This window comes from Phytophthora cinnamomi, assembly GCF_018691715.1.
Source record: "Phytophthora cinnamomi strain GKB4 chromosome Unknown Contig10, whole genome shotgun sequence".
Lineage (NCBI taxonomy): Eukaryota > Oomycota > Peronosporomycetes > Peronosporales > Peronosporaceae > Phytophthora > Phytophthora cinnamomi.
This window is the reverse complement of record NW_027150943.1, coordinates 1,158,630-1,172,922: the sequence shown is the minus strand read 5'-3', so window position 1 is coordinate 1,172,922 and position 14,293 is coordinate 1,158,630. Positions and strand designations below refer to the sequence as shown.

The window sequence follows — 14,293 nt, the reverse complement described above, 5'->3', positions numbered from 1 at the left end:
CTTGATGTCCACAGATCCCAGTTCCCAGATGTAGCCAGTCCAACTTGAAGTTTGTACAAAGACCAGATTTGGGTCAACAAACATCTGCGATTCAAGTGACATGTGGCCGGTACGTGGTAGCGTTTGGGCTTCTGACTGATGGGTCCTGGCCTAGAATTGGCTCGGACCTCGTCACACATCGCTTGGGTACTCCTCCACCGCAGGGTCCATTCCCGACCCTTTCAGGGGCACGCTCGATCCTTGCGAGACTGCCGGTACTGGAGGCACAGCCGCATGCTGCGGTACTGCTCGACCTCCAACACCAACTTGCACACTTTAAGCCACTCCCGAAGCTTGAGTCATCGCACCACACTCGGCACTTGAGCAGCTTGGACGACCCCAACAGGCTGCTGTGCTGCCTGTGTCGGTCCTCCCGTCGTCACCAAAGCTTGACCAGCGCCCGCTTGTTGCTGCGTCACCGAGCCTTGCTGTTGGGACGTCGTCGACAGGCGGACGGCTCTCGTCAGGACTCGAGCCAGCAGATCCACTTCGGGGTCTCCACTCGACGCTTGGTCCCCACCCGGTGGTACCATTCCTGTACCAGCAGCTGGTGCAGTACCCACCGTACTCACAGAAGCTGGAACCGGAGTCGTCGTCACCGGGGGCGCAGTTGGCACAGGCGGTACCGCACCCGCGGAAGCAAGCGGGCCGCCACCTCGCTGGCCACCACTGCCCGTGCGTCGACCCAGGAGAGAGGACGAGTCGCGCTCGTCGCCACACCGGTTACCGTTGTCACCGTCGCCACTGGAGCTGGGCATGCCGTCCATGCCGGCATCGCACCCGTACCCCAAGTGACAGCCGCTTCACAACCACTCGTCCCAGTCGTCATCGATGGAGCAGTCGCCGCCGATGAACCTTCACCCATTAGCGCCGCTCCTAACGGAGGGGACGTCTCCGCCGACACGCAACTCAGCCCAGCCTCCACATCCGTCCGGTGTCCCAGGGCGAGGTATCCCAGGAAGCCGTCCAAGGCCCGCCGGCCCTCCGGTGTCTCCAGCAGGTTCACGCGTCCAGTGTCTTCGCTGCTCCCGGGGATGTCCGGACGCAGCTCTGAGCCACCCATCGCAACCGCAGCTGGCGCTACGCCCGAGACGCCTCCTCCCAGTACGCTCGCTCCACCCAGCGCTAAGCCCTCGGCGACCACGTCCTCCACGATTGGCTCCAACCTCTCCGCGGTTGAGCCGTACGGGGTCCCACTCTCGCTGTCGCTGTCGCTGGTGAACACATCGTAGGCCCCAGCAAGCTCGAATACTCGGCCAGCGTCATCGTGGTGCGATCCGTCACCTCCTTGCAGTTCCCCCAGTGCCTCCTTCCTCCAGTACGTCATAGTCCAGGCGCCGTTCCCGTCAGTGATAAGTACCCTGCTTCTCCACCAACTTGTCGCGGTCCTCCTCCGTTGGGGACGTGTACTTCGGCCGACAGGTGAACGACGTGAAGCTTGCTGGCTTAGGCGCTAGAAGGAATGAAGGCTAACACACTCGAACATGCAAAAAGTAGTTGCTTTAGCTAGGATAATTCACGACTGAGCTCCCCACAATTCCCTGCGCGGTCGACGGCTACCCGCCGACCCGTTCTTTGCCTACGTCAACCTGTCCTTTGGGACGACACGCCTCCTGCTTCCGAGCCGCAACCGAATCCGTGTCCCCCGTCCTTGGCGTCCAGCCACCGATGTTCCGTGCCCAGCTCCTCCTTACCTCGCGTCATCTTTCACCGGTAGAGTAGACCCACCACATAGATTTGAAATGCTTGCCTGCCCCGACCTTGCTCCTCCAGGCGCCGCGACTCTTCCTGAGCCAGCGCGCAGTGAATTACGTCAAGAAGGGCTGTCAGGCGAGGTCTCTGGTGTGGCCCGAGACACTTCCACGGTTTTCCCATTGCGCCAAATGTCGAGTGTCACAATTGGTCAGGTCAATGTCGAAGTTGTTACACTGTGTAGTAAGTACATGTACTTCGAAGTAGTAAGTAACGTTAGTATAAACAAAATTATCACATTAATGTTTTTCGTGGATAAGCACCGCACAAAGCAGAAATAAGATTTTTTCTGGTGCCCGTGGGTACATCGCCGATATCTCGGAACGGCAGACTAGGGATTGGTTCTCTTCGGATCATGTCTCCTCGTCGAGTAGTTCTACCTCGCAGGTGCGCTTCAGGACTCCAGGTACTGTAGCAAAACTGCGAAATCGGCCGAAAAGGCTTGTCATAGCACTTGGATGCACCTTGTATTAACTACTTCGGAGCAGTTTTCAAACCGCAGTTTGTAGGCAACGTAAAATCCAGAGCTGTTCCATGCGAAGGTACGGATTTAGCAGTGAAGTACTGCTGATGATTGACAGATTGAAGCGTGCAGACCAAATGGTTGCTTCAAAGTAGTAAGAGACTCATTCCAAGATGGTCGTGCTGAGGTTACGTTGTGTTATCCCTGGGCAGCCGGGAAGACCTTTCTCGATTGACGTAGACACGAACCAGTCTGTGGACCACCTGTACAAGACTATCAAGCACGAGAAGGCAACATTCAAGGACGTCGCGGCGAAAAACCTGCACCTCTTCCTGGCGGAGACGGACGGCGAGTGGCTGGCGAGCAACGGCTCTGCTGTGCGCCAAATGCGAACTGGGGACATTCCAGCGCAAGTGAAGGGGATGTTGACGAAAGAAATCGATCCAGGTGCACAAATTGGTGCTGTCTTTAGAGACGCCCCGCAGTATGATCATATTCACGTGCTAGTGCGGAAGGGCGGCGACATGGTGGAGTTACAGAATTCACTGGAGTGGAGGGAGCCAAATCCACTTTGTAAAAGTTTCGGGAAAGCGTGGCCGTATCAAGGGAAAGAGGAACTTGCGGCTACTGTCGCGGGTCCACTCGCCGACCATTTCAACGCGTGGAAAGATGGGAACGACGACAAGCAGACTCACGCGATCAACCTCGTGTTGAGTGGACCGGGCACGGGGAAGTCCCGCATGCTGGATGAGATGGATGGCATTCTGCTCAGAGCTGCTGAACTATCTGGAAGCCAAGAGTTAGTCAGGAGGATGCAGAAGGTGTATACATTCCATGTGACGTTTGAGAATGGGACAGCAGCACAGGGATCGCTGATCAATCCCGACTGCCCAGATTACGACATCAGCTACCGAATGCTCTACCAGCTCACGAAAGACAGAAGAACAGACTGGCCAGCGTTTTGTGCTGACGTGAAACGAAGATATGGACATCTCCCATTGTCGATTGGTACGGTTATCCAGTTGCTGGCCGATCTGGAGATGACTGACGTCACGAACATGACGGTCGTCTTGTGTCTGGATGGACTGCAGAAGCTCCTGAACAATGACCCTAGGGAATTGGACTTGTACGCAGTGTTGGCTTCAGTGTGTTACGTCATGAACGCATCCAAAGCGTTTTCTGTGTGTGTATGCGCGGCAACAGTTCAAAATCCTGTTGATGCTGCACTTTCGGATTCACCTCAAAAGCGCGTGTTTCTAGTTCCACCAGTCATCACTGATGACGTCTTGGGGGCAAGCACAAGATTGGAGAGACAGTTGGTGGAGGACATGGGGGGACATGGTCGAGCTCTCGAGATATTACGATACGTTCTGGATAAGTACTCGCAAACACAGTTGGAAGAAATGGATCCAGCTACCATTGTTGAGGAAATATGGGATGAACTGCTGGTCCAATATAGCGGTGTCTTTAGGTCTCCTTTTTTTCGGTCGGTGCAGAATTGCCGGGAATTGCTTGTCGCTGTTTTCTCTCGGCGTAGCTACAAACCATGGGAAAGTATTGGGACTACGGCCATGACTGTAGATGACCTGCGAAGTTTTGGGTTATCTCGACTGACTCGTGAAGGCCATTTGGAGTGCGCTTTCATTTTTTTACAGATGTTGCTGCGAAAAATTCCGAAGAGGCTAAGCGGGGGAGACAACTTCAGCGATTATCTCGCGCGCTTCGTACTGTCATGGCAACGATTTGAAAAGTTCGTGGCGTTTTACCGTCGGGTGAAGTCGATTGCCTATTGCGGTGAAACTCCAATTGATCTGTCCACGTTTCACGCTGGCGCTCATTTTGGGACGATTGACGGCATTTCGATCAAGGAGTCAAATGCACGCAAAGTTGTCGAGGCTACAAATCAACATATTACAAAATCTAATGCGCCTCCGTCGATGATTTTTACGGATCTTGGAGACAACGTCGATGTTTCAGAGATGGACACAGTGGTCATCAACGGGGCGAGTGCTTTAGCTGGTGATATATTTTCGCGAGTGCAACTGCTCATCGGCAAACAGCAACGACAAATCCTGTGCAACGAAGTTCTTCAATGCAAACTGCTGAAAAAGGAGAAGTTAACGGAAGCAACGTATCACAGCGAGATGAAAAAAGCCGTGGACACGGTGGATGTGTTCTTGCTCATTACAACGGCAGAGAAAGCAACCGATTTCCCTCTTCCCCCTCGGTGCGGGGTCGTTTCAAAAAGTGAGTTCGAACGATATTTTGGACCGTTTGCAAGTCGTGCGTACCAAAGTTTGGTGCATCCACCGAATATCAATACCGCTTCGTATCATGAGCTATGTCGTGTCGAAGGCGTGGGTGTCGCAACAGCCAGAAAAATTCTTGTCGAGAGGAAACGAAAACGGTTTTCAAGTCTTGCCGACACACTGGAACGGCTTTTTCCAAACGGCAGCGTAAAGGGCGAAAGCATCTTGAGGGCGATGCATCATGATGACATGGAAGCTGAGTCATAAGTATGACAGTTAGTCACCTTCAGCGTAGTTTATCGCGAATTTATTTGTTTGATCTGCTCGTTTTGTATTTACCACCCACTCGATGACTTTCCGATGCGTCGGGTATGGCACATTGGTGGATACCGGAAGATGAACTACATGGGAGTACAGTGTTGACTTCGGTCGAGAATGAACCACATGCTACGGTGCACGTAAATGCTGTCATTAGATTTGTGCTAATCAGGAGAGCATGCAGTTGCAGTATACCACTGACAGAGTGCATCAGCATCCATGAATGCATCGAGATTGGGAGCCAATCCAAACGACTCCACTTCGTGGAACCAGGACGCAGGCAGGAACAGCGTGTCTCCGACCTCCAGATCGCAGAACGCAGCCTTGGCCTCACCGAACGTGGGGGAACCCCTCTTGGCTGAAGCTCACAGGGTACGTTATCTCCGTCTGTTCCGCATCACGCTTCGCAGTCTTCTTGCTCGCCTCCTCCTCCTCAGGGCCAAGTGCCAGATCATCCAGCTCGCCTACTTCGCTCTTATCGTCTCCTTCAGCCTCGCATACGCCAGCCAGCTCACTTTTGGATGTGCTTTGTCCAGATCAAGTCTTCAACGACAGCAACCTCTTCAACGACAACAACAACAACAACAACTAGCTTCGGAGCAAAGTCCGTGAGCGAGAGATCAAGCCTACAAGACCTGCAACACATCAAGGCAAGATGGCTCAAACGACGTCCGCATACTCCGTCGGCATCGACCTCGGCACGACCTACTCGTGCGTTGGTGTCTGGCAGAACGATCGCGTGGAGATCATCGCCAACGACCAGGGCAACCGCACCACCCCGTCGTACGTGGCCTCCACGGACTCGGAATGCCTGATCGGCGACGACGCCAAGAACCAGGTGGCCACGAACGCACACAACACGGTGTTCGACGCCAAGCGGCCTCATCGGCCGGAAGTTCTCTGATCCAGTGGTGCAGGCCGACATCAAGCACTGGTCGTTAAAGCTGACGTCGGGTCCCGGTGACAAGCCACAGACCACGGTGCAGTTCAAGGGCGAGACCCAGACGTTCCAGCCCGAAGGGATCTCGTCCATGGTGCTGATCAAGGTGCGCGAGGTGGCCGAGGCCTTCATCGGCGAGGAGGTCAAGAACGCCATGATCACGTTGCCCGCCTACTTCAACGACTCGCAGCGTCAGGCGACCAAGGACGCCGGCGCCATTGCCGGTCTGGGTCTGAACGTCCTGCGTATCATCAACGAGCCCACGGCCGCTGCCATCGCCTACGGCCTGGACAAGAAGGGCGGCTACCGCAACATGCTGATCTTCGACCTGGGCGGAGGCACCTTCGATGTGTCGCTCTTGAGCATCGAGGAGGGCATCTTCGAGGTGAAGGCCACCGCCGGCGACACGCATTTGGGCGGCGAGGACTTCGACAACCGCCTGGTCGAGGACTTTGTGCAGGAGTTCAAATGTGAGCACCGCAAGGATCTGATGCAGAACCACCGCGCCCTGCAGCGGCTGCGCACGGCGTGCGAGCGCGCCAAGCGTACGCTGTCGTCGTCAACACAGGCGTACATCGAGATCGACTCGCTGTACGACGGCGTGGACTTTAACTCGACATCACGTGCGCGCGGTTCGAGGATCTGTGCGGAGATTCGAGACCATGGAGCCCGTGGAGAAGGTGCTGCGTGACGCCAAGCTATACACGAGCCAGGTGCATGAGGTGGTGCTCGTGGGCGGATCGACACGTATTCCCAAGGTGCAGCAGCTGCTTTCGGACTTCCACAACGGCAAGGAGCCCACCAAGTCGATCAACCCGGACAAGGCCGTCGCGTGCGGCGCCACGGTGCAGGCGGCCAATCTAAGCGGCAACGACTCGTCGGACAAGTTGCAGGACCTGCTGCTGCTGGACGTGACGCCTCTGTCGCTGGGTCTGGAGACGGCCGGTGGTGTCATGACCACTCTGATCGCACGTAACACGACCGTGACGACCAAGACGTCGCAGACGTTCTCGACGTACGCCGACAACCAGCCGGGCATGTTGATTAAGGTATTTGAGGGCGAGCACTCCATGACCCGTGGCGACAACCTGCTGGGCAAGTTCAACCTGGACGGCATTCCGCCCATGCCTCGCGGCGTGCCGCAGATCGACGTAACCTTCGACATTGACGCGAACGGCATCCTGAACATGTCTGAACGTGTCGTCCGTGGAGAAGTCGACAACAGGATCACGATCACGAACGACAAGGACGGCCTCTCCCTGGCCGAGGTCGACCGCATGGTGACGGAGGCCGATAAGGACAAGTCGGAGGACGAGGCCAAGCAGGTGCGCAGTGAGGCCAAGAACGCGTTGGAGAACTACGCCTACAATCTGCGTAACAGCCTGAACGACACGGTGACGGAGACGATTCAGTGGACCAGTCGTCGGAGAAGGAGGAATACGAGTCCAAGCAGAAAGAGCTCGAGGCCGTGGCCAACCCGGTGCCGCAGAAGGTGTACGCCGCTGCCGGTGGTGCCGCGGCTGCTTCGTCGACGGGAGTATACTACTATAGCAATATCAGTGCATTACGCCGCCAGTTTGTTCTAGCCGTAATTTACAAGCAACCACACTCCTTCCTGAGCTCCAGCTACTGAAAACGTTGACACCACCACTAAACACATGTGCCACCAGGTACTCCTCCACACCTCCAAGCACCGCACAAAGCAGCAATAGGATTGCATCCAAACGGGGTTCATTCGTAAGGGAAAAATCGTCATCCAAGAATACAGAATACTGGTTGGAGACACTGTAACACGCCTTCATCACATCTTCATTTCCGTTTAGGTACGATAGCGAATTCTGCGCTTCCTCATTCCAGAATTCGCCACCTCGAGGAAAGATGGTCTGGCTTCTGTGTGTAATCGTTGGACAGCCGGGGGCCGTGTTCGGCATCGAGATCGACGGCGCCCTGCAGGTGTTGCAGTTGAAGAGTAAAATCAAGCACGAGAAGGCAACATTCAAGGACGTCGCGGCGAAAAACCTGCACCTCTTCCTGGCGAAGACGGACGGCGAGTGGCTGGCGAGCAACGGCTCTGCTGTGCGCCAAATGCGAACTGGGGACATTCCAGCGCAAGTGAAGGGGATGTTGACGAAAGAAATCGATCCAGGTGCACAAATTGGTGCTGTCTTTAGAGACGCCCCGCAGTATGATCATATTCACGTGCTAGTGCGGAAGGGCGGCGACATGGTGGAGTTACAGAATTCACTGGAGTGGAGGGAGCCAAATCCACTTTGTAAAAGTTTCGGGAAAGCGTGGCCGTATCAAGGGAAAGAGGAACTTGCGGCTACTGTCGCGGGTCCACTCGCCGACCATTTCAACGCGTGGAAAGATGGGAACGACGACAAGCAGACTCACGCGATCAACCTCGTGTTGAGTGGACCGGGCACGGGGAAGTCCCGCATGCTGGATGAGATGGATGGCATTCTGCTCAGAGCTGCTGAACTATCTGGAAGCCAAGAGTTAGTCAGGAGGATGCAGAAGGTGTATATATTCCATGTGACGTTTGAGAATGGGACAGCAGCACACGGGTCGTTGATCAATCCCGAAAACCCGGATTACGACGTCAGCTACCGAATGCTCTACCAGCTCACGAAAGACAGAAGAACAGACTGGCCAGCGTTTTGTTATGAAATGAAGCGATTGTATGGACATTTCCCATTATCGATTGGAACGGTTATTTCTATGTTGGCCGATATGGAGATGACTGACGTCGAGAACGCGACCGTCGTCTTGTGTGTGGATGGACTGCAGAAGCTCATGAACGACAAATCCAAGGTGTGCGACTTGTACGCAGTGTTGGCTTCCATTTGCAGCTTCATGAACGCATCCAAAGCGTTTTCTGTTTGTGTATGCGCGGCAACAGTTCACATTCCTGTGAAAGATGCACTGGCAAATTCGTCGCAGAGGCGCGTGTTTCTAGTTCCACCAGTCATCACTGATGACGTCTTGGAGGCAAGGACGAGATTGGAGAGACAGTTGGTGGAGGACATGGGGGGGGCATGGTCGAGCTCTCGAGATATTACATAAAGTTTTAAGCAAGTACTCGAGAGAAGAATTGGAAGAACTGGATCCAGTTGGCATCGTTGAGGAAGTGTGGCTTGATCTGCACAAAACCTACGATAACTTCTTGGATTTTGAATTTTTCACTTCATCCGCGAACTGTCAGCATTTGGTCGCCGCTATACTCTCTCGCCGCGTATACACAATAGGAGACCGTTTTGATGGTGATGGGTACAGCCTCACAGTGGATGGACTGCGAAGTTTCGGGTTATTTCGACTGACTCTTGAGGGTTATGTGGAATGCGCCTTCATCGTTCTTCTGACTCTGATGAAAAAAATTGCCAGAAAGCTAAGTGGAGAAGATGACTTTTGCGCGCATCTCACGCGCTTCGCGATGACATGGCAGCGATTTGAGAAGTTCGTGGCGTTGCACCGTCGCGTGAAATCGGTTGTCTATCGTGGAGCTCCAGTTGATCTGTCCAAGTTTCACGCTGGCGCTCGCTTTGGCTCCATCGGCGGTATTGGTATTGAAGAGCCGAATACACGCAAGGTTGTCGAGGCTATCAAGCAATATCGTACTAAGTCCAGTTCGATTGCCAGTGCGAGCGCCGGTGGGAATGGCGTGACGATTTCTACTGATGACGGGGTTGTTGACATTTCAAAGATCGACGCAGTTGTCATCAATGGGACCAGTGCTCCTGCAGGTGACATATTCTCGCTTGTGCAACTGGTTGTCGGCAAGCAGCAACAAGTCCCGTGCATCGAAGATCTTCAATGCAAACTGCTGCAGTCGAAACAGAAGATAAGCGCGGAAATGTACCACAAAGAGATGTAGAAAGCCGTGGACCAGAACGTGGATGTGTTCTTGTTAATTACGGTAGCTGAAGCAGACAATTTCGCTCTTCCTCCGCGCTGCGGGCTGGTGCCAAGGCGCGAGTTTACCGACTATTTTGGACTATTCGCAAGTCGTGCGTACCGCAGTTTCCAGGAGGCACCGAATATCAATAGCGCTTCGCGTCGCGAGTTATGTCGGATCGAAGGAGTGGGTGACGTAACAGCCGATAAGATTATCCAGGAGAGAGCTAACCGGCCATTTTCAAGTATTGACGACGCAATTGCACGACTCTTTCCCGACGGCAGCGTGAAGGGCGAAAGGAGCCTGAGAGCGATGCATTGCGATTAACAGGGGCGCTGGGTTGTAGGTCGATTTGTCATTGTTGCTCGCGCGCGTCGTCACGCAACTTCCCACTGCCTGCTGTTTTAACGCAGTTTGTCTTGCCTCCTCACGTGAATTGATACCTTTGATCGTGACTTCTTGACTTTGAAGATCTACGGTGAATGTGGTGAGTGTTTGAAATGTGTTTAAATTTTAACGACATACTCCTGTTTTTGTCCTCCCATCGGAGCTTGGTTAACACTGAAAGCTTTTACTCAAGGAGTACAAATCGGATACCGATTGAGCACAAGCGAAGTGCTTCAGTAAGTACTCATTGAAAATGTTGACTATAGTTGTCAATGTGCAAGAGGGGACTTTGTCGTGTCTTACTATCACTTCCTTACAGCACAGCATTTTCAAGTCCAACATGCATTGCAACTTGCCTCGCAACCATCCACCCACCCACCCCACGTGAGTGAGTAAACTGGCGACACTGTTTTTGAGCCTGTCTGGTTAGAACAAATGTATAATAATAATAATAATAATAATAATAATGGTTGTTAATGCATATACATACACTGTTCACCTTTCACATAAACACTTGAATTAGCTGTTCTTGATTGGTCTCAAAAGCGCTGTTCCCAGTCGCGCTCCCAGAATGGAGACGACTGAGGCGAGTTGACGTTCTCAGGCGTTAGCTGATCCCGAGGCTGGTACCAGCGATTCAACGCCAAGTGGCCATTACCCTGAGCCGATCCGAACGACTTCACTTCGTGGAACCACGACGCAGGCAAGAACAGCATGACTCCGACCTCCAGATCGCAGAACGCAGTCTTCGCCTCACTGAACTTGGGGAACTCCTTGTGCAGCTCTTTCCGTTCCTGCTCGTCCCCGCGCAACCGGAACGTCTCCACTTGGCTGAAGCTCACACGGTACGTTATCTCCATCTGCTCCGCATCACGCTTCGCAGTCTTCTTGCTTGCTTCCTCCTCATCAGGGTCAAATACCAGATCATCCAGCTCACCAACTTCGCTCTCATCGTCTCTTTCAGCCTCACTGTCCTCAAAATGAAAGGCGCCGTCCTCATACTCCTCGTCACCTTCGCCGTCACTGTTGTCTGCCTGGAGCACACCGAACATGGCCTTCTCCAGTCGCTCCTCAGCCGCTTCAAGTCGAGCCTCTGCTTCCGGTTCTCCAGCCTCCACAGCCTGTTCCACTTCCGCCAGCTTGCGCTCGGCCTCGTTCTTCTCAATCGCAGCAAGAGCTTCGCGCTCCGCCGCGGGTCCCGCTCTGTAGGGCGTCGTCTCCTTGCCCACGTAGTTGATCAAGCCATTTCGGTGCACATGCGAGATGCGTCCGCGCACGTACATCTTGTCTGCGTCGCCAGGCGAGTACAGTCGGAAGCGCTTCTTGCCCCGCATCAAGATGTACAGGTTGTCGTGGTGGTCGTGGTTCAGTCCCGTGGGCGAGCCGTGTTCGTTGTTCCCCATCCACATGTTGATGTTCTGCGGGATCAAGTGGCCCATAAGCTTCGGGCGCACGGGGAAGTCCTGTTGCAGCTGCTTCGTGAACGGAGCCATGTTCGCCCGTCCTCCTCGAACGCCGCCTCTTGTATCGTCAAGTAGTGCATCTCGTCGGCCGACGCGATGAGCTTTAGCAGCTCGCGGAACGGCATCTCCACTGCGACGCCCTTGCCGACCTTCTCGTTCACGACGCTCCACCGGGAGTTTGGTGTCGCCTGCTAGCTCAATCAACCGGTCGTCCGAGGTCGACCACTTGGTCGGGGCGACGAAGTCCTCGTCTTGCAAGAAGCCGGAGAGCACCACGGGCGTGCGCGTGCAAAAGTACTTGGCGAAGTTCGCAGTTTGTAAGCAACGTAAAATCCAGAGCTGTTCCATGCGAAGGCACGGCTTTAGCAGCGAAGTACTGGCAGGGGACCCGAAAATAATATTTATATTTATCTTGGGCTTCGAGCCTGGATAAATTATGGCAAGTGTCGAGGCTGCACCAAACATATTTTATGACCTGCGCGCAAGAAGGTAAATAAATAATTGAGTAATTGGTGTCAATAAGAACACAGAGCCACAGTTTTTTCGCACATTCACGTGTATTGAATGAAGAGCGAAGTTACTAGTGCATGGCCTCATCAACCGTCTTGGCGTCCCAATAGGCAGCGTTTTCTCGAAAGAAAAGAATCATCTCCAATGTGATTGGCATTAGACCATGACGTTCATGTCCGAACGTGATGCGAGCCACGCTGGTGTCACTACAAGAGGAAACATTGAAAGTGGTCTTGCAGAAGTTTGTAAAGGAATGCTGCAAGAAATAATTTAGGGTTTGATACACATAAATTACCTGAAATAATGTGGCCCAACATAAATAACGGGCACATCTAGGTATGATTGAGAAAATAAATAACTTGCTGTTATTTATCAAAATTACTGCAGCGACAATATTTTTTTCGGGGGCCCTGAGTACTGCTGATGATTGACAGATTGAAGCGTGCAGACCAAATGGTTGCTTCATAGTAGTAAGAGACTCATTCCAAGATGGTCGTGCTGAGGTTACGTTGTGTTATCCTTGGGCAGCCGGGAAGACCTTTCTCGATTGACGTCGACACGAACCAGTCTGTGGGCCACCTGCAGAAGGCTATCAAGCACGAGAAGTCAGCATTCAAGGACGTCGATACAGAGAATGTGCTGCTCTATTTGGCAGAGAGGGACGGCGAGTGGCTGACGAGCAACGGCTCTGCTGTGCACCAAATGCGAACTGGGGACATTCCAGCGCAAGTGAAGGGGATGTTGACGAAAGAAATCGATCCAGGTGCACAAATTGGTGCTGTCTTTAGAGACGCCCCGCAGTATGATCATATTCACGTGCTAGTGCGGAAGGGCGGCGACATGGTGGAGTTACAGAATTCACTGGAGTGGAGGGAGCCAAATCCACTTTGTAAAAGTTTCGGGAAAGCGTGGCCGTATCAAGGGAAAGAGGAACTTGCGGCTACTGTCGCGGGTCCACTCGCCGACCATTTCAACGCGTGGAAAGATGGGAACGACGACGAGCAGACTCACGCGATCAACCTCGTGTTGAGTGGACCGGGCACGGGGAAGTCCCGCATGCTGGATGAGATGGATGGCATTCTGCTCAGAGCTGCTGAACTATCTGGAAGCCAAGAGTTAGTCAGGAGGATGCAGAAGGTGTATATATTCCATGTGACGTTTGAGAATGGGACAGCAGCACACGGGTCGCTGATCAATCCCGAAAACTGCCCGGATTACGACGTCAGCTACCGAATGCTCTACCAGCTCACGAAAGACAGAAGAACAGACTGGCCAGCGTTTTGTTATGAAATGAAGCGATTGTATGGACATCTCCCATTGTCGATTGGAACGGTTATTTCTATGTTGGCCGATCTGGAGATGACTGACGTCGAGAACGCGACCGTCGTCTTGTGTCTGGATGGACTGCAGAAGCTCATGAACGACAAATCCAAGGTGTGCGACTTGTACGCAGTGTTGGCTTCAGTGTGTTGCAGCTTCATGAACGCATCCAAAGCGTTTTCTGTTTGTGTATGCGCGGCAACAGTTCACATTCCTGTGAAAGATGCACTGGCAAATTCGTCGCAGAGGCGCGTGTTTCTAGTTCCACCAGTCATCACTGATGACGTCTTGGGGGCAAGCACAAGATTGGAGAGACAGTTGGTGGAGGACATGGGGGACATGGTCGAGCTCTCGAGATATTACATAAAGTTTTAAGCAAGTACTCGCAAACACAGTTGGAAGAAATGGATCCAGCTGGCATCGTTGAGGAAGTGTGGCTTGATCTGCACAAAATATAAGCGGTGTCTTTAGGTTTGAATTTTTCACTTCATCCGCGAACTGTCAGCATTTGGTCGCTGTTTTCTCTCGGCGTAGCTACAAACCATGGGAAAGATGGGTACAGCCTCACAGTAGATGGACTGCGAAGTTTCGGGTTATTTCGACTGACTCTTGAGGGTTATGTGAATGCGCCTTCATCGTTCTTCTGACTCTGATGAAAAAATTGCCAGAAAGCTAAGTGGGGAGACAACTTCGCATCTCGCGCTTCGCGATGACATGGCAGCGATTTGAGAAGTTCGTGGCGTTGCACCGTCGGGTGAAATCGGTTGTCTATCGTGAAACTCCAATTGATCTGTCCACGTTTCACGCTGGCGCTCGCTTTGGGACTCCATCGGCATTCGAAGAGCCAAATGCACGCAAAGTTGTCGAGGCTATCGCCGCCGCCGACGATTTCTACTGATCGGGGTTGTTGACATTTCAAAGATCGACGCAGTTGTCATCAATGGGACCAGTGCTCCT

At 53.2% G+C, this 14,293-nt stretch overlaps 3 protein-coding genes across 3 annotated transcripts; 1 reads left to right on the top strand and 2 right to left on the bottom strand.

The window, feature by feature from the left end:
* Positions 1-338: 338 nt before the first annotated feature.
* On the bottom strand, positions 339-1,366 carry IUM83_05795 (uncharacterized protein; the record flags this gene model as incomplete). Its single annotated transcript, XM_067929952.1, has 2 exons — positions 339-840; positions 921-1,366. The coding sequence occupies 2 exons, from the start codon at positions 1,364-1,366 to the stop codon at positions 339-341; spliced, it is 948 nt and encodes a 315-aa protein (XP_067798182.1).
* A 4,110-nt stretch (positions 1,367-5,476) lies between these two features.
* IUM83_05794 (heat shock 70 kDa protein) lies at positions 5,477-9,635 on the top strand (the record flags this gene model as incomplete). The annotated part of the gene is made up of 6 exons (XM_067929951.1): positions 5,477-5,659; positions 5,739-6,362; positions 6,421-7,086; positions 7,143-7,298; positions 7,673-8,586; positions 9,146-9,635. The coding sequence occupies 6 exons, from the start codon at positions 5,477-5,479 to the stop codon at positions 9,633-9,635; spliced, it is 3,033 nt and encodes a 1,010-aa protein (XP_067798183.1).
* A 947-nt stretch (positions 9,636-10,582) lies between these two features.
* Positions 10,583-11,854, bottom strand: IUM83_05793 (putative ion channel; the record flags this gene model as incomplete). Its single annotated transcript, XM_067929950.1, has 1 exon — positions 10,583-11,854. The coding sequence occupies one exon, from the start codon at positions 11,852-11,854 to the stop codon at positions 10,583-10,585; it is 1,272 nt and encodes a 423-aa protein (XP_067798180.1).
* Positions 11,855-14,293: the final 2,439 nt, after the last annotated feature.